The sequence below is a fragment of the Ascaphus truei genome, chromosome 6 (assembly GCF_040206685.1).
Source record: "Ascaphus truei isolate aAscTru1 chromosome 6, aAscTru1.hap1, whole genome shotgun sequence".
Lineage (NCBI taxonomy): Eukaryota > Metazoa > Chordata > Amphibia > Anura > Ascaphidae > Ascaphus > Ascaphus truei.
In genome coordinates this window covers 118,804,494-118,824,398 of record NC_134488.1, presented here as the reverse complement: position 1 = coordinate 118,824,398, position 19,905 = coordinate 118,804,494, and the positions used below count along the sequence as shown (strand labels likewise).

The 19,905-nt window shown below is 43.6% G+C and overlaps 1 protein-coding gene across 1 annotated transcript in view; it reads left to right on the top strand.

The window, feature by feature from the left end:
• The window catches only part of IFFO2 (intermediate filament family orphan 2), a 49,187-nt gene extending 29,585 nt beyond the window's left edge, over positions 1 to 19,602 (top strand). Inside the window, exon 2 of the mRNA XM_075603222.1 lies at positions 18,884 to 19,602. Coding sequence (XP_075459337.1) covers positions 18,884 to 18,968 — 85 coding nt within the window. The 3' untranslated portion in view covers positions 18,969 to 19,602. The remainder of the gene's footprint in view (positions 1 to 18,883) is intronic.
• The last annotated feature ends 303 nt before the right edge of the window (positions 19,603 to 19,905 follow it).

The following is a 19,905-nucleotide window of genomic DNA, read 5'->3' as shown; positions in this document are numbered from 1 at the left end:
AGGAGTATAAGGATTGGGCAGTATGAGCAATCTGATTATTGTACCTCAGATTATACCTATACAGACATACCCCGCATTAACATACGCAATGGGACCGGAGCATGTATGTAAAGCGAAAATGTACTTAAAGTGAAGCACTACCTTTTTCCCCACTTATCGATGCATGTACAGCAATCGTCATATACGTGCATAACTGAGGTAAATAACGCATTTGTAACTGGCTCTATAGTCTCCCCGCTTGCGCACAGCTTCGGTACAGGTAGGGAGCCGGTATTGCTGTTCAGGACGTGCTGACAGGCGCATGCGTGAGCTGCCATTTACCTATTGGGCGATATGTCCTTACTCGCGAGTGTACTTAAAGTGAGTGTCCTTAAACCGGGGTATGCCTGCACCTATAGTTTAGATATTGGCCTCTCTTCCATTAGGGAATCGCTATGTATTTCAGTTGTGTTCAACTCCAGTTTTCAAGACCCCCTAACAGGCTGGGTTTTAAGAATGTCCCTGCTTCAGCACAGGTGGTTCATGATTGAACCATCTGTGCTGAAGCAGGGACATTCTTAAAACCCAACATGTCTTCGATTGAGTCTCTGAGCCACATTTGCTGAAGCAGGGATATCTTTAAAACCTGACCTGTTGTGGGGGAGGGCGACTTGAGGGCTGGAGTTCAGCCCCCTTGTATTAATTGTGCCTCTACAGCTTCAGATGTAGTAATTTTTGTATCTGCATCCAAAAGCAGTGGGGTTAAGCTCTACCCCATTTCCGAAATGAAGCGTACGTTGATTAGCGGCACCAGAATCTGTACGACCCCAGAACAACTGGCATCCAAAAAGTACATGATTTCTGAATCATCCACTTATCTCCATGTTTACTCATAGTCTGCTGCTTCTGTTCCCAGATGTCATCCAGATTCCGTTCCTATTTTAGCATGGCGGTGGGAATGGTGCTCATTATGTTGCGTTGATCGTGTTCGTACACCCAAGTTTCTTAGAAACTGGGCTAGCACTGGGGCACAAACCAGCACTTTGCTTCTCTGGGAGACTACACGACTCCCTGTATCTGCGCTCCACCTCCCTGCAAGGGTGTCACCACATCTTGATTCATTTCTACGCACCTCACACACTCTCCGATAGCGTTAATGACGTCACATTTAGCAACATAAGGATTTGTCCTTATTTGTCAAAGGTTTACTGGCAGCCACAAGGCTTCCAGATGTGCCAATATAATGATGTAAGTAAATATCTGCACTCCACTCTGCACTCCTTGGCATTTCTCCATGAGACTTTCCATTTAATATCCAGCATGTGGTATCTTTCCAGTGTGGAGGAAATGGCACATATATTTAAATTCACATTCATTTTTGGTGAGTTTCAACTTGCAACTCTAATCACTGCATTGGTAACACCATATGTTTCTATGGTCTCATTTAAGATAATTAAATGTACATTTTTATTGAACCCCCAAACTGAAGCATTAACTACTTCATCCCTGGCAGCTGTAACTAAGTTGGAGCCACAAGGGAAGGAAGGATAATATCATGCAAAGCTAATTTTTACCCATACAGGGTTCAGATAAGATCTTGGATTCTGTAAAACTTGGAGCTATTTATGGCAAATCCAGGAGGAAAAAATTAGTCCTTTTGGAAGAAAAAAAAAATACCCATTTACTGACCTGAGGTTTTTCACTTTGATAAGTTTGCTGTTTTTTGTCCCAAGTTTGCAGCTGGGAGATTGTAGCAATAAAAACCACGGGACTCATTTAACAAAGAGGCGTTACCACTATATTGAATATTGTGGCTGTAAAGGGCAGATGTATTAGTAATACCGATGTACCCCCATTGCTGCAAGGCAGGCTTAAACAGGAAATATATTCATAGGTTTATTAAAATTGGGAACATCCTGCTGCTGAAACGAAACATTTTGCAAATTCAGACACGTTGGACTTGTATGTTGGTTTAATTGCTAAATTAATTTGGTTTTGAAAGAGCTTAACTCCTAGTCTTACTATACAAGTCATTCATTGTTGGTGTGGAGTTGGGCGAATTGGGTACAATTCAATCGGCAGGCAGATGGGGCACGAATGATGCTCCCGAATCCGCCGTCCGTGCGGCTTTTATATTGAATTCGCTGGCGACTTTTTTTTCAAAAGTCAAATTTGTGCGTGCGCTCTGCTCCTGCCATTTACTGCTCACATTGGGACTTTGTGAGGGAAGGGAGCAGGGTGTCGGCTGGTGGCTGGTGGCTGCTGGGTCAGTGTGGGTAAGCAGGTGTAGGCACAGGAGGTTCCCAGGTCACTGAGGCCAGGCTACAGCCCGGGGAGTGCAGGCAGTCACATTAAATGCTACTACTAACTTTGTTCTATTAAGTAAGCACTAGTACAGTACTACAGCAGCCACCCAGTAAGCAACCCACACCAAGCCAAGCATCCAAATTAGTGTGCGGTTTTCCGGTGATATGTAACAAATTGAATGTGCCTTTTTGAGACTTTGTCCAAAATCTGCGTCTGAAAGGAACTGGCCAATTTGCGGCGAATGTGAATCTAGGCAAAAAATGTGCCCATCTCTACATGGAGTGTTTAATGCAATATAACTAACAACTGTCACTAATCCAGGTTCCCCGTTGCATTATAACATTCCTTTCTAGTTGGTTACATATAGAAGACAAACACTTTCTTTATTTTACAGAACACCTATACTCTTCTGCACATGGAAACTTTTATTGGAAACATTTTTGCGAGAGTGGGAGACACAGGTCCCAGGTTGCATATATATACTGTACCACCCTAAACACACCTTTTTATACATGTTGAGAGACCTACAGTATTCACAAAGGAATACACCTGAGACATCAATCTCTTCCTCTCCAGCAAAACCCATATTTCAGAGTAAGGCTGAGGCCACGCAAGGCGCGCGTGATGTCACGCGCACGCGATGGAGCGCGTGATGTCATGCGCGCCTCGTGCAGGCGATTTGTGGCCTAGGATCTGTAGTTGCGACGGTCATTACCAAAGCGATCACATGGTTGCTCTCCCAGAACTCCGATGGCACTCTTGTGCTGCTGGACTTCCAGCACCGAAAAGGTTAATAGCGGTGTCCATAATTGCTGCAAATCTGAGGGCTTGGAAGAGCTTGGTTTTATTACTTTGAGATGTTGTGCTTCCTGTCTTCACTTTGTCTTTTATAGGATGAACTGTGCACTACTGCACTGGCTGCAAACAGTGAGGGACCCCTTCATGAACAGATACTATTGCTTAACACTGGGGATTTAAAACATTTTTGGTTAAATAACCCTATAATTATATTGTGAAATTCTGTGGAACCCTGACCCTATCTAATACCGTGCCTCTCTAAAGGCTGTTCTATACAGCATGCGGCTGTGCGTTCCTATGCGAACGCGCGTGCACGTGCCGCATGCTATTCATGTATATAGTGCCGGTGTGTGTGGGGGTTGGCTGGTGTAAAAGTAAGTCCTAGATAAACTTTTTTTTTTTCTTTAAAAAAAAAAATAATCTAATATTTTTTTTGTTTTACAATCGTTGACACACACACACACACACACACACACACACACACACACACACACACACACACACACACACACACACACACACACACACACACACACACACACACATCCACGCATACATACACACACATTTGAGCGCAGGTAGCGACGCGAAAATCTTAATTTCTTCATCTTCGCCGCTGTCTGTCGGCTCCCCTCTCCCTGCCGTGCGCGCGCAGCACATCTATAGAAAGGCTGACTAACGTCAGCCAACTGAAATTCCGCGCACGCGCCCGGCGCTATATAACGTGCCTAATAGTGTATTGTAAATTCTTTTGTATTTTAGTACAATTTTCAGATTACCTGATAATTGCCGGAAACTGTTTAGGGATACCCAGGGAACCTAAGGCTTCCTAGGAACTGTGGTTGAAAACACTGGGTGACGGTGACACAGAGAAGCGTTGTATTTAGTGAGTAGGTAGGGATGTGCCAGGAGCTGATGGAAACATTCCCCGGATTCCTGCCACTTCTAACGTTTAAGGTGAGGCATGTTAATGTGCTCCCAGGTGATATTTCTATTTGCTGCTGACATTAAAGGAAAGCCCATGAGAATATTGGAAAGGAGCGTGTGTAAATGCTGGGTGGGTTGATTTCTGGCTTCTATCTATATTGAAGAGGAAAAGAAATATTCTATCACAGTGGTATCCCACTTTGTGAAGGTTAAGATATACAATCATTTAGAACATATTGTATTGTGCGTGTATACTGAAAAAAAGTACTCGACACAAACATTTTATGATGCACTCTTTTTATTATTATTCATGTAAAACCTCTATTTCCAGCCTACATGTGCTATGGCGAGACCTGAGTCGGTCCTGCCTTAGTACTCCATAATTGGACCCCTTGAATAACACCAGATGAGACGTGTGTATGTGTGCACACACACACACACACACACACACACACACACACACACCGTTGCTTTGACTCCATGGCAACCCCTAACCCAGCAGCCTTTACTCTTAAACAGTAATAATCTTCCGGGTATAGTACTGCGGTTGTAAGCCTCTACGTTACTTCAACTAATTTTCTGATTTCATCCTTTATTACTTTTCATCGTTTTGGTCTTTTGATCTCTGAATCCAGTTGAGTCTCTTCTTTGCCCAAAGATGGTCCTTTTCTGTTGCAGTATGTCTGTCCCAATGGCCATTTTACCCCTCATGTGATATTGGCTTCTGAAGCCGTTCCTTTTGTTATCTTGTCTCTTCTCGGGTGAGTCCCAGCATACATCTCTCCATACATCTTCTTTAAATTGTATGATGTGTTTTTTTTTTAAATTATCTTCGTGTTTAGGGTCTAGGTCTCCCATCCATACGTGGGCACAGGCAGAATACAAAGGTCAAACTCTTTCCTCTTGAGCCACAGTTCCAAATTCTCTTTATCCCATCATTTTGGTTAACACTAAGCGATTGAGTCTTCCTCTAACCCCCTCCCCCCCCTCCACCTCCCTTTCTTCTTCTCTCCACTTTCTCCTCTCCCCCCCCCCACACCCACCCCCCTCCTTGCTTTCCTCCCCTGCCAGTGCCACACCATTTTTCTTTATTTTACAGGCTTATATTAATCAGATCCCAAAACTACCATTTCTGGACCTCTGCACATTTTTAGCGATTTTTATGTTTTTTTCGCATAATATACCAGCTCGGATCTCTCTACAGTCATTTCCAGGAAATCAAATCCTCCCAACAGCAGCATCCTACTGATGAACAATTTAAATTCCTAACATATCACATTCTTTAGCACAGCCACAATATCTTGGCGGATATGCAGTGCTGCAGGGCCAGAGAGACATGCAGAACGCTAAGCCGGGATCTTGCAGGAGGACACAGGCAAAATATACTCCATCCAATTTTCTACAGCTCGGCCATTAAACATTCTTCTATAAAGTTTTCTCAATTTCCCAGCACCTTTACAATAACCCTTTCTTCTCCCTTTTACCATGGAAAAAAGAAAATTAAGCCTTTGAGCAGTGGTGAACACTTTTAGAGTAATTTAATAAAAACAGGCATGTGATGGCACATACAGAGCAGTGTTTGAAGCCTGACCACACTCTTGGTTGCCAGGCAATGCCCTTTAATTCCTATATACGAAACTCATGACGGATTGGCTTCTAGCCAGGGTAAGTACAGGGCATTGTAGCTACAAGTTCTTGAGGCAGCTAGCATGCATCTTGGAGAAGCAGACAGTGTTTTCTTTTATTGGGTTGGATGATGCCGCAGGGAAGGATTAGTGCAGCGTGAGAGAAACACAGCCCTCCCTGCAGGATTTGAGTGTCTTGGTGCATATTTTAGGGAAAAATAAGTGGAACGTGAAATACAAACCATAGTTGACAAAATACATTTTTGGGGTTCCTTTTCAATCTGCTGGTGTCTTTCCCATGCTAGAGAATACGTTGGTCTCTCTTTAATGAAGCTGAGCTCTTATCTAGCACTGGGAAGATGGTTTAGTCCCAAAATCACATTGGAAACTCTTCTATATGGTCTGTTTGGTCAATGGGGATTTTTCAGCCACAAGTGGTCTCTTCAGACAATGTAGGAATGAGGTTGTTAGGGAGTTATTTAATGAACTTCAAATTGTTGTGGCGAGCAAAAAACCTTGAATGTCAGATATGGAGTTTATTTCTCTACATGCAGAAACACTTACACTAAATATATTTCAGGGACTTTCATACAAACGCCATCAAAGTGACGTAGCAAATTTGCAGACTTTGTTGCCAACATGGAATTTATGCGCAGGCGCGAATATTTGCGAATAAATCATCACTTTTGCCTCCTTTAAAACTAAACATTCGTGCTCAAAGTATTCCCACATGGCGAACCAGGGGGAGGTGTACAGCTCTGCATTACAGGCCATTTGTATGGGCGTTTGCAATCAAATCAAAAATATAGAATATTGGGGATAATGGAAGTGCAAAGCAAAAATGCCGGCGGCTTTAGGTACATTTGCCCACATTTTTCCATGCCAAATTCAAGATCAAATGTTGGACCACAAATTGAGTTTTGTCAAACGCCGCAAAGAATTTTGACACATTTACCCACCTCTAGTGTGCAGTCCAGATATGGAGGAGGAGAAAAACAAGCAACCATACAATTATTAGTAAATTGCAAGTGAGCATGAGCATTACAAGGGAATGTGTTGACTGGTTTAAGATCCCACAGCTTGTGGGAGCCTGGATTCTCTTCTGTAGTGTGCTCATTTGCATGTCCGTTTTCCCAGAATCCTTGGCTGCAGTAGAAGCACTGTATGCTGCGATATAGGTTAAAGGCAGGGTTGCAGACCTGTCTGGCGTGAATGTGCTCACACGTGGTATTTTTATTTGCTGTACTTCTGTGGTATAGAATGGAGGGACACTGCAGATGGAGTTAACCTCTGGGTGCTAAACCCTCTGGCATAGCAGGGGTTAAGTGCTAGGAGAGCGTACATTTCCAGCTCCGATCTGATGCATCTCGCGCAGCAGCTGGAGTTCCGGCCTCCTGCCGCCCAGTGACATAATATTGCGTAAACGAAGGGCGCAGACAGGAAAATAGAAATTAAAAGATTATTAATCAAGCTGTTTATCCAGCGCATTGAAGCAACGCTGGTAACTTGAGATGGTTTGTGAGTGTGCTTTGTTCAGGGTCTGTGCCCGGGTCTCTGAGCTCACTGGTCAGTCCAGTGTGGTTATTTTGTTGGAAGACTGTTTCACGTGTACAGTACGCCCTTCACAGAACATGCCAACGGGTTTCAATATAAAAACTGTTTGTTCTCAATGGAATTAATGCCAAGCACTCCAGCCTGGATTTATTATAGTTTGGTAATGCAGCAAGCATTATTTATTCATCCCAAGCAATAGGTGCTATATAATGGTGTACACTGGATACTCTCCATATGTGGAATTATCAGCCCTGTGGTAAAAGCAGCCGCTTAAAAGCAGATCTACCCAAAATAAATAAAATCCCTGTGCCATCTTTTCGTCATGTCTCCTTATCTGTGTTTACCCCAAACATCTAAAGTATTTTGTTTATGAACGCTCAGGGGCATTTATTCATAGTCTGTGCAGCAAACAGTAAATATGTGATTTCTCTGTGTTAACATGATTAACAGGTATTTAATTCTTTCATGGCAGGCCAGTGGCAAATAATGCAACCGAAATAACACCAACATACATGGATTTATTTCATTCATATAGTGTGCTTACATTGTGAGCAGAGCAGCATATACAGTAGCGTGTTTAAATTGCAAGCAGAGAAGCATGTAGCGGGAAAATACAGGCGCCGTTTCTTGGCTCTGAGTAACTTATTTGGGGTGATGTACCAAGGCAAATCTGTAGCAGGATTGACACATTGCGACGTTTGCCCCTTGTGTCTGAACCAATTTATCTAGGTCTTTACGCCAAGGTCTGCGTTGTGTACATAAGCTTCTGATAAGGGGAGTGACCATAGGAGGCGCTGTTATAGTATGTGCAGATTGAGATGCACCAAACTCTGCGTCTCCGCGTTTTTTCTTTGCGCCCCAAAAAAATCTGTCAGATCTGAAGCGGCATAAACTCTTCTGGGTAATTTGCGTCACATGTAAAAAGCACTTTTACTTTTGACGAAAATCGTAAATGGCGCAATGTGGCCAAACGAGCGTCTATTTGCATTATCTTTAGTTGATCCATCTCCCCTGTAATCTGACTTTGTTACAGCAGGGACTTGGTACCTAATAATAAAGTTTTCCAAGACCGCAAGAGCTGGCTTGGTGCCTAAACCATTTCTCCAACTTCAGAGGCTAGTACTGCCCACCATACACGGGCTGCCGTTTAGATCTGGAAATGTGGCAAAGGAGTGTGGCCAGTAAGTGAGAAGCAGCAGCTTCCTCTTTACTGATGAAAGTTGGATGTATAATGTGAATACAAAGGCCTTGTTTTCTGTGTAACCAAGATACCCAAGTTACAGGGAACACCTTAAATGGTGAGAGGGAAGCAGCCCAGCTGAGCCGAGCACTAGAAGTGTGGAAATATAAAGCTTTGTGGCCCGCACGGCTTCAGGAACAAATCATGGAAGAACACACTGGGATAATGGAGTCACATGTTCTAGCCAAACACTTCGGGCAACTCGTGTTTACAGCGAGAGCTCGACTCCCTCCGAATGGAGCGGCGACCTTAAATTAAAACGTTAGTAAGAAGCATTTTACTTTGCTTGGCTTTTGTAAACCCGGAGAGGAAATGAACAGATGCAGCGATGCAGCAAATTGGTTGTAAGAATATACTCGGAGGAAGTGGTTTCCAGCATGTCGTCAAACAAATCTGTCCTTTTTTCTTTTTAAGTTGTGGCACGGATAGGTGTGTGTTTTTTTTTTTTGTACATGAGATTTCAAGAGCACAGAACAGAAGTGTTTAACCACCTCAGGAACAATGAAACCTCGGTGTGTTATTTATATCGATCCGACGCGTGCACTCGCCAGTACAGGCTTATTGTTTGTAGTTGTGTGATATCTTATTCTTTTATCTACAGACCAATGTTGGATCTTAATCTGCATAATTTATATTCTACAATGTACATATCTACATTATGCATCATTTATATCGTTTTTAAAACTTAAGCTGTTTTGAATCGTTTGTTGCTAATGATTCCATATGAATGTTTGTGGTGCGCTCTGAATGATTGTTTGTACCATATACAACCTGCAAATATTACTTTTTCTCCAGGACCAAGTTACTTATTGCATATTATCTATGGGAAAGCTCACTGACATGACCGCAATCCGCGTCCCAATCTTGTACTTCCGTCTACTCCTGCACACATGACGAGCGTGATCAAAGATAGCTTTGTAGCAGGCATGTAAAAACCAAAAGGAACATGTTACTGAGAACATTTTACATGAGTAACCTTTATCAATTTAGAAGTGTTTTGCATAAACTTGTGAAACCTCACACCGTGAGCCCTGAAATTAATTATTTAACAATTCATTGCTGGCAGGGTTGGCGCCATGAAATTTAGGGCCCATTTTGGTCTCTCCATGATGAGCTCCACATAATCAGATTTGCTTAATATGCTCTCCTCCTACACATCCACTATATGAAGTGGAGTAGGGCGTTAAGGTGCCAGTCCCTGGTAGGTTCGGCATGACCTAATCAGTGACCTGCTTAAGGGTCCCTTCCACATAGGACCAAAGGGACAATGATCCCACAGGAGATCAGGGGACAGACGCAGTAGACCAGAAAAGATCTCAATACTGTGGGGTCCTGGAGGCCCCCTTCTGCTTCTCATATTTCGCAGTGCAGTCCTTCGGTACAGGTTCTGGTCCGTAAACAATCTACACATGTCTTATGGTGATCATGTACACAGAAGCTGACATAGTCACAGTTGCTCTTGGGACACACGGGTTCCTTTCACTTGAATGGAGCTCAGACCTTCCATTACATGGACAGCTCCATGGAATAGGGCCTTTAACTTGCCTAGTTTCCCTGCTTGTTTTTATTCACTTTATAGAACATCTAAAGTTCTGTGTGTGCATTTTCATGCCTTGAGATACATTAACCCCCGAGTCCCGGCACGATGCTCTGCATAAAGCCCCTTTTATATCCCAGGCCACTGGCTCTGAATGATGATTTGCCTTCACTTTTCTCACCATTTTAGATTTCTTTGCTGTAAACGCCTGTTACTTTCCCGTTCTTCTTGTGTCTAAAACCACGCACTGTCCTAGACCAGGGGGCTCTCAACTGCAGTCCTCAAGACCCTCTTCTCCCCTCCCCTCCCCCAAAAGGTCAGGATTTAAGGATATCACAGCTTCAGCAAAGGTGGCTCAATCAGCGGCTCAGTCTTACAAATTGAGCCATGTGTGCTGAAGCTGGGATATCCTTAAAACTGACTGGTTGGGGGGGCTTGGACTGGAGTTGTGAACCCCCTGTCCTAAACCATGTGGATATCGCACAACTATAGTGTAAGTTAAGTCTTTAAGGCCATTACAGCATTACCTATTGTAGCCTTGTTTTAATTTATTTTGAATGTCTTGGTGTCTTCCACTGCCCATTGTGTTGGGATTTAACACCAATAAATTAACAATAACGAGGGGTTTATGGCATCGGACATGAAAAAATGAGGTGATAATTATATATTGTAGGTAACGCCCTTCACTCCAGGCATGGGAAAGGCAATGGTGGGCTTTGAAATTATCTATTCTGCTGCAAAAGAACATCTGCGAATCCAGAGTGCCACACGGAAACGGAAGAGCAGCATCATGTCTGCCAACTGTGCCAACAAGAACTCTACCCATACAGAAGTCACTTCCCAAGAGGGGTTAGAGGCCTGACAGAGAACCAGGCCTCGGATGGTTCATTTTCTCATATCAAAGGGCTGTGTAGAGCTGGGTGCGGCCAACCTTCTCCTTTTGGCGAAACCTTGTCAAGAGACGCAACTCGTCATAAGTCTGCTCTTTGTTTAATGTCGAAAAACCTTCAAGTAGAGGGAATTACCTCATCATTCAGATGTGTTGCATGGATTAGTCTTTCTGTCATTGTGAAGTGTCTTTCTGTCCATCATCCACGATCTCTCAAACTGACTACTGTATGTAACAGATAAAGCTAACAGAGGAAGGCGTTGCTAGGAGGAGCAGTTTGATGTGCTTGTTGCCATGTTAAACTGGGGCTTTAACCCTTTCCTGCCAGTGAGACGAGGAGAAACATATTGCAGGCCAAACGGACAGTGACGTTAAAGGTTCAGTTCCACTTACATGGCCAAAGCCTTTATTTGTATTGTATTTTGCACGTTACCGACAGTTTGCATGTTTTATTACTGATAAAGGGCCATATTTTTTAAACTTAAGCCGTAAAGCGTCCAAAACAAGTGGTCTGTAAGATAACAGTGTAGCACTGCCTGGTAAACATGGCACTGGCTTTTCACGGCTACATTTCTGAGCCTACCTTATGTATTCACTTTATTGCAGTTCAGCCATGTTGGGACGTAACACCTGTTGGGTTTCAGTTCCCAGGATTGTATCACGCACATGTAACGAACAACTGACATGAGCACCTTGCAGAATAGACAAGATGAGTGATGGGGGATCCTCCCTTCCTCACTCACACCGGTCAGCGTTGCTAAATAATACAACCCCCTACCCATGCACTGGAATTTAACTAAAGGTGCCTACGATTTGCTCATTTTTCATGTAGTCCTTAAATAAGTGAAAGAAAACCTGTGCTGCAAAAATTTAAAGTGGATATTTTAAAGTGGAAATTATTGTGTAGCATGGTTGGAGTAGACGTGGATTTGTAGTAGCTGAGGACAGAGGAAGGGAAGGTTATGGGGGCAACCATCTTGGTATGTCCCACTCTGCTTTTCACTGAAATACTTACTATTTTCTGTAACAAAATATTATTCTAATCAGTGGTTGAGAATAGTTTATAAAACGGTCGGCAGGATTACAGCTGCTGTACATCCCTTCCTTCGGCAAAGGGTTAAGCACCGTCTATATAATCCCTCCATCCAAAGTACTCCGCTCGGATTTACAGGCTTTCTCGCTCAGCCGGGATTATTTAGCAGGCCGGAAGGTTCTTTAGGCAGAAATCTCACCAATTGGCATTTAGAACCCAGACTTGAAACAGCAGCTGTCTGATGAGTATCTCTGGGCAGGAATGTGAGGAGGGGCTTCAGCCCCAAGTCCACATACAGACCACTTCCTCTGCATACCTCATGGTCCCAGTCATGGGAAATGTCTAAAGGCGCAGTCTCCCCCCTCCCTCATGCTAGCATGTCTTTAAGATTGGCCTGATCCACATTGTTTATTTGTTGTTAAACTGAATTCCACATATGTTCAGTGAGTTCAAATAGGAGTTTGCATGTTATAGGGGACTTTTCATTTCGTTCTCTGCCTGCCGTCCCCTTTCCTACATGTCGTGCCAGTCTCCCCCTCCTGTAACACATTCTTTCTTTACGGAGAAACTTGCGTCCTCGGTTAATGAATTTGGGGAGACTGATTTTAGTAGAGGACCACCATTGAACAAAAGGAAACGCTTAGAAGAAGCAGCCCAGCACTCCGGTGGTGGCGATGCCTGCAACCCTAATACACTGGTGTGTATTTGTCGCCTGGTTGCAGAACCAATCTAAGTGTTACACCATATCGATCATTTAAAAAGATCGATTATTTAAGAAATCTATCAGTAGCTCATTGCTTTCCACGGAATTTGTTATCTTTGAGAAATCTGGTGTTTTTTCCATCAGGCGTGCCTCGGTTTTGCAGCCGGGGAAGGTATCATTATGTGGGCTCGTTGAGCGGTATTTTTGGCCGCGCCAACCGAGATTTCTTGGTTCAATATTAAAAAGACAGCCTGGTGCTGTTTTTAATTAAAAAAATAAAAATCTTTATTTCATTTTTATACAGGGATGGGGAGATTTTAAAGCCAAATCTGTCCTTCCTCTGCATTGAAGGTGAAACCTCTCATCCTTCGTTTAAAAATAAGACGCTGCGGAAGTTATTTTATTGTTGCTGCGCTCTGGCCGTGAAGGCGTTAATTAGGGGTTCTGTGCATGGTTACTGCTGGGGTCTTGTATAATTACTGCAGCCGGGCCCCAGTGAAACATTCTAAAAATGTCTGGCGTTGTCAGGCCAGGTACTTTTGCTGATCAGTGATTTGAGTCCAGGGAGGAGGGAGGTTCGGTTTTATCCGTTTAATGCTTCCTCTGGATGCAATCCAGAAAAATGCAGTGGGGATTAAAATCCAGAATCTGGCAGCTCGGCATTAAAGCGGCTGTAATTACAAGATCCCCCGTGTGCTACACCTGTTAGCAGGATGGCGTTTACAAGACGCGATCCTGCAAAGGCGGAATTAACAACCTTGCTGACAGAGGTGCCTCCAGCCAGGAAAGGGTTAACCAGGGGTCTCATCTCCAATCCCAAAGACCTTCCCTCCCCCAACTCGGGTTGCCAGGTGGCTTCTCCAAAAATACTTGACACAATGGTGACAGGTGTGACACGTTCGAGTCTCGCCTCTCACTGCTCCATGCTGTTTCCTCCTCTCCTTAGTCCCACCCCAGGCTCCTGACACCTCTTCCTGATTGGCTGCATTACCCGGCAGCAGTCAATCCGGATGGAGGAAGCTGCCCAGCCCCCTAGCAACAGCCCTGCTCTCTCCCTGCTCGGGGAAATCCCCCTCCCCCTCCCCCAAGCCAGTCAGGTCACTATGTACAGAGAGGTAATACCATACATGTCCAGTATTCCCTCTAATCTTTTATTGGACAGTGTCCAAATACAGGACAGTCTGGATTAATACTGGACACCTGGCAATCCTACCCCCAACAGGTTAGGTTTTCAGGATATCCCTGCTTCAGCACAGGTGGCTGTCATGACACTGTAATATGGAGGAGCAGTATAAGTGGGACTTTTATTATATCTATCCGTCGTCCTATTTTACAGCGTGTATTGGTTTTGCAGAAAATGTGTGCATCTGTGTGTGTCAGGAATTTGAGTCCAAGACACGGCAAATATTTCCGGTGTGTATCATGCTTTATCACTGCAGCTTCGATCAGAATGTAATAGGTATTTTTCAGGTGAGAAGACTGACGTATTACATGCTTTGCTATCCCTCCCTGGAGGGTTTGACGCATCAGAATAAGATCTTAAAAACCTAATTACAAGGACATTCCTTGTTTACTCACTGCTCAGATTCTAGTTTTAACGCAGCAAAATATGTGAAATTTTATATGGGTTAAAAAAAAAGTGTTTGTTGTATTAGAGGACAGTGATTTTTTTTTTTTTAAATTCAACTCTTAATACCATTTTAATGGGTTTTAAAGCACTCATTGATTTCTATAGCAGACTTTAGCGCACTTCCCCAGCAGTGCAAAATCTTTGCAAAACTTTCCTGTTAGATAATTTGTTGCAAATGTTCCCAGCAGTGTGAGCTGTAAAATGTAACCATCCAGCAGATAATGTTAACTTGGCAATATAAGCCTACATTGTAGCTGCTGAGTTACACTCAGGGCTGGCGTGATGGTGGTGCCAATGCACAGAGTGCCGTGGTTAGATGCCCAGCTCTCTCCCCCCCCCCAACGACAATTAAACGGATTGCTGGGGTTACAGCGTGGGGTCTCTAACTCTCTCAGGTTAGACTTGGGCTGTGATACAGAGCTTTTTGTCACAAGTTTATTTTCTTGTGTATGAAGAAATGGCCCCTGCCATTGTTCTGCATACCATCCAGGTTTTAGACGGCAGGAAACCGTATTCTGCGTTGATCATGTTAGGGAGGTATATGGGGGGTATATTTTACAGGGTGATGTGGAGCTGCAAATGGTTGACTTCATATGTCGGTGTATGAAACGATTCTTCAATTGTGCTCTAGTTACATTCTCTCCCTGCTCGCGCCCCCCCCTCTCTTACCTTCTCTTCGGCTCCCAGCGTCAAATGACGCTGCGGGGTTGCGTTGCAATGACAACGTGATGTCACGTGATGCCGCGTTGCCATGGCGACGCTTCGCCGAAGAGCATGTAAGTGAAGTTGCAGAGGCTTCACTCGATCCCCCGGGATTAGTTTAAATGCCTTGGCGGAAGAGTGTGGGACCCCTGCAACTGCCCGTGCCAACCCCCCCCCCCTCCTGAATCCTGCGCCATCCCGGTTTGCGCACCACTGATATAGAGACTTCTTACAGCACGTTACCAAATTATAACCCTAATAAGTTTCCCTCTGATGTGCTTGTGTTGGCTTCAGGGAATTCCAAGTACAGGCAGGAAGCACTTAAAGCAGCATTACCTTCAAAATGTTTTAAAATAAATAGTTGTATAGCATTTGATAACTGGTTTTCCCCACCCCCACACCCCTCCCTCTTCATGCCCTCTGTTACTGTTTTAATCTTCCTTGGGTTGCTATAGTAACTGTTTAGGAAGCCACAGCGCTTCCTCTTTTGAAATAGGCGGCCATATTGGGTCTCTTGGGATGCAGGGTCTTAGCCGATTCATCACAGGCGAACGGATCGATCGGCAGCATAGATAATTACACTGCCAAACAACTGCTGCATCTATTAAAAAAGAAAAAAAAGTGTATGTATATGTCTGTCTACGTATACACACACACACACACACACACACACACACACACACACACACACACACGAGCCAATGCCACTTTAAGGTGTTCACTTTCATGTCTGTACCCTTCATATTTGCAGTCCAACACGTTTGGATGTTTCAGAGACTTAAACATGTAGCGGTCGATCTCCTGCTGCTCTTGCCTACAAAACAATTTGAAGAGAATAATTCTGATCGGAGTGCGACTCCATTGAAGTGGTTGAAGCCATGCGAGGAACGGGGGGAGACTGTGTTGCAATGAGTCAGACACCCTCTGATTGTGGGACTTAACGGGCCTAGAAAAATGGCTTTGGGAAGCGTGTTAGACGTGGATGCAAAAGGGCACACGTGAGCAAGTTAGATCAAACAATCATCTTTAATGAAAAAGTAGCCAAGGGGTGCCAATCTTTTGCCCCCTAGGGGCTTTCCTCAGGCATCCTCAATATATATGAATGCATTTTTCTTTCTCTTTACTATTTCAAGAAAATCGGACCCATTTGCTGCCAGAGGAGACATTACAAATATCTCCTGTAAAAACCGCAGAAATATAGGTTCAGCCTCTTCCTTTCTCTGGGAACCTTTTCAAATGGTTGTGCTGCCCAAGACCACTCCTGCTGCAATGGCAGTTCTGCCACTACAAAACCTTTGCATAAGGCCTCGCTCAGACAGGCCGCGTTGCGACTTGCGCGCGCACGAGCGTCACTCTGTCTAGTGGATGACCGTTGTCACACTAGAAACTGCTTGTGGCGGCAAACTACAGCGTTAACGCTGCGATATTTTGCTGCCACAACCCAAATTGACATTTGGGGCTGCAATCACGTCGCATGAGCTGGTTCAGCCAATAAAGGTGAACCAGTACCGTGACGTGTTCGTTAGGCCCCCCAAACGCCGCGACCCAACTCCTGCAGTTTGAGCGCAGATCGCTGGGCAGCAGGAGCGCGCGGCGGAGGCGCGCACGCAAGCGCATGGACGTAGCAGCCTGTCTGAGCGAGGCCTAAAAAAACTGGGTAGAGATGAAGTTGAAATAGAGACCTATTTTGGATGCTGCAGAAGTTTACAGAAAAGGCTTCTAGAGCAGGTTCTTGGAAGACCTCCAAGAGCTGAGGCAGACGAGATCCTCATCTTTTTGCATGTTTGAGTGAAAGGCGATTGCTAAATTTAGACCGTTCTATGAAACAGAATCTGGGCCGCACAGTCTCTGCGCAAAAAGAAAGAAAATCTATCAATCGTTAGAAAGAGGAGGAAAAAAGGGGAGTGGATTCAGACTGTTTTCCCCGGCAGCAAAACGGATGCAGAACGTGATTTATAATAAATAATAATAAATAATATATAATATTATTTATTTAAATAATACATTCATAACAAGCACGTGATTTCACAAATGATGCGAGGAAACTGCTCCTGCACTTTCATTCGTGTTCGCGTCTCGTAGAGGAACGCGAATAAGAAAACCGCTTACAGAACATAGATCCGAGAGTCATTTTATTCGCTTCAACTATGAGACATGTTAACCCCTTCACTGCCGAGAGGGCTGAAAGGGCGTCCTTTCTCGACATGAAACGATCCGCTTTTTCTAATATCTATGATTTTAAGACGCGTAACCAGTTTGAAATATCATAGACGGGACGATTTTGCAACTTGTGGGGGATCTGCTTATTCATGAAGTGTCTTATTCACAAAGCCGGGACCTGCCTTACTAGAGGGCTACATTTTAGCACAACTTGTACAGTACAAAGTATGAGATTACTAATGAAAGAAGGTTGTTTTTTCATCATGCTTTTCCTTGGCGTTTGTCCAGGTTTCTCGGCAAAGGGGGTGTTGGGATAATCCGAAGGAAGAGTTAATTAAGACATGATATTGGGGTATTCTTAGTAAAAAAAAAATGCATTACATTAAAGGCAGCAATCCTCCCTAACAAACACCTCTTTTTATAGGATTGGAACTGGAGGTTCTCCAAAGCCGAACTGCGTGGTTTTTTTTTTTCCAGCTCAAGATATTTTTAAGTAGAATTACTGGTATCAATTCCTGTTTTTTTTTTAATGGGCTCTAAATGGCCACCCAATAAGAAACTGCAACAGATAATGTAGCTTACTTCTGGCCTTGATTTGGCAGCCATTTTGTTTCTCCTGTTGGGAGATTTACACATTGTAACTTCACCTGTAAGAATCTTGGGAACCTAGGGAGTTCCCAAAGATTAAAAATAGCATGGCTCAGCTCTAGGGCATCCCGGCTTCCCATACGGCTTGCTGTTTTAAAGTGATTTTTTTTTTTTAAAGTAGTTTTACAATTGCAGTGCCATCATAATGACGTTGTCAGTGGAATTGTAGTTTTTGTCAAAAATATAATGCATATAATCGGTGATCAACTAATAGGGTGCTCACTAAATAGGGTTTTCATTGCGGGGCAAAAGATTGTGAATACTGCTCTGTGCCAGTGGGTTCTTTACTGTAGGACATTATTCATGCTGGTACAACAGAGGAAATATACAGGTCTTTGGAGACCATCAGTATGTACAGACAATTGGACACCCAGTATGCAATTATGGGGTAATAATTACACAAATATAGTGCGGAGTGTTTTCCAAAATGGCAGCAATTGTGCGGTATCTAAAAAAACGGTTAATTAGTCCCCCATAGTTTCACATTCCCTATGACCATGTTTGCTGAAGGTCAAAATGGAAGCCAGCAGAATATAAAACAAAGCTATCAAGTCACATGTGTCTCTGCACAGCCTCACTATGTTGCCTAGATCTTAGCATTGATTCTCCTCTGCAAGTCGCCTTTCTATAATACACTAGAATCAATTAGCCTCTTACAATTGCAGGTTGCGGGTTCTGCTAAATTCTCCATCGCTCTAACTTAAATATTTAATGTATTGCAAGATGCAGGTATATACACCATATGGTGGGGAAATCTTTTTTTGCTAATTTAGGTGGTAAATCTTTATTCCTGTCGTTTCCATAGGGATTTTTGGCTGGAAATGTCTCACACTGCCCCTTGGGCTGTCAACCAACTTGTTATGCTTTTCTCCAATTATCTGTATAATCAGGAATGGTTTAATTTTTGGTTCATGTTTAATAAAATTATTTTTTCTTGTAAGCACTGATTATACAGACCTGTACATGGAAATCTGCACACTCAATGGTGCCAGAGGCACGGAGAAAAATGATTTGCTCAAGGTCCAAAGCAGTGCTAATGCCAGGACTTGAACTGTTAACCTGCATCAAAGGCAGTTTTTTTTTACTGCTAAGCTGCAGATGGTGGAGCGATCTAGAATTGATGTCTAATTCTGTATGTTTTTTTTTTACAGATGGGAAGAAGAGTTGGCCAAGAGGACGAATCTGGAATCCATGGTGGAGAGTATGCAGGAGGTAAGCTGTTTGGCACTAGTTTAATTAGGTCAGATGTCCTACATTTTATCCATCAAATCTGGGAGCAATGATTCCACTGCTTCTCATCAAGGCTACAGAATTATAGTAGAGAACATTCATTTACTATTCCTTGTCTATTTTATCTTGCTGAGGAAAGATTAGGTACGTACATTTCTTAGGTTGTGCTTTCAGGTTTCCAGCCAAGGAGTGACCGCATAAATGCAACCTGTTAGAATTGAGAAACCTAATTCCTATAAATACCCTATAGAAAATGTTGGTGTTGCCCAGCAGCTAGTGCTAATTGGGTGTATATCACGGTCCCGCAAACTCCACTCCTTTGACCACTTTCCTGCATTACAGCAGTGGGGTCTCAACTCCAGTCAAGACTCCTGCCCCCTCAACAGTCAGGTTTTTAGGATATCCCTGCTTCAGCACTGGTGGCTCAATAAGTGGTTCAGTCAGAGACCGAGTCTGAGCCACCTGTGCTGAAGCAGAGATATCCTCAACCTGGCCTGTTGGGGGGGTCTTGAGAACTGGCGTTGAGCACCCCTGCTTTACAGGCCTTTTCAATACAATGCAAATTTGGTTCATTATCGGGGTAAATATATTTTAGGCAGCATCCCCAATTCATCAGTATTGTTACTTGTATTGTTTATTAATGTACTGTCCTACCCTCGGAACAGGGATGGTTTCCATGCATGACTGCATCAGTTACTCCTTGGAAACCCCAGACTCCCAGAGATTTTATTTATCCTGTGGCAGCGGTTTCCTGGGATAGGTAAAAATGTAAATCCATAACAAATCAGTGTTTCAGTTAGTTTCTGATGGACTTTAATTTAAAGCAGCTGTCCCTCCTCATCACGTTTCTGGTCCCTTTTGGGGAAACGTCTAGGGATGCCACCTAAATCTCCCTCCCATGGGCCAAGAAGATGCAACATCCTCATCCGAAAAGGACATTGTG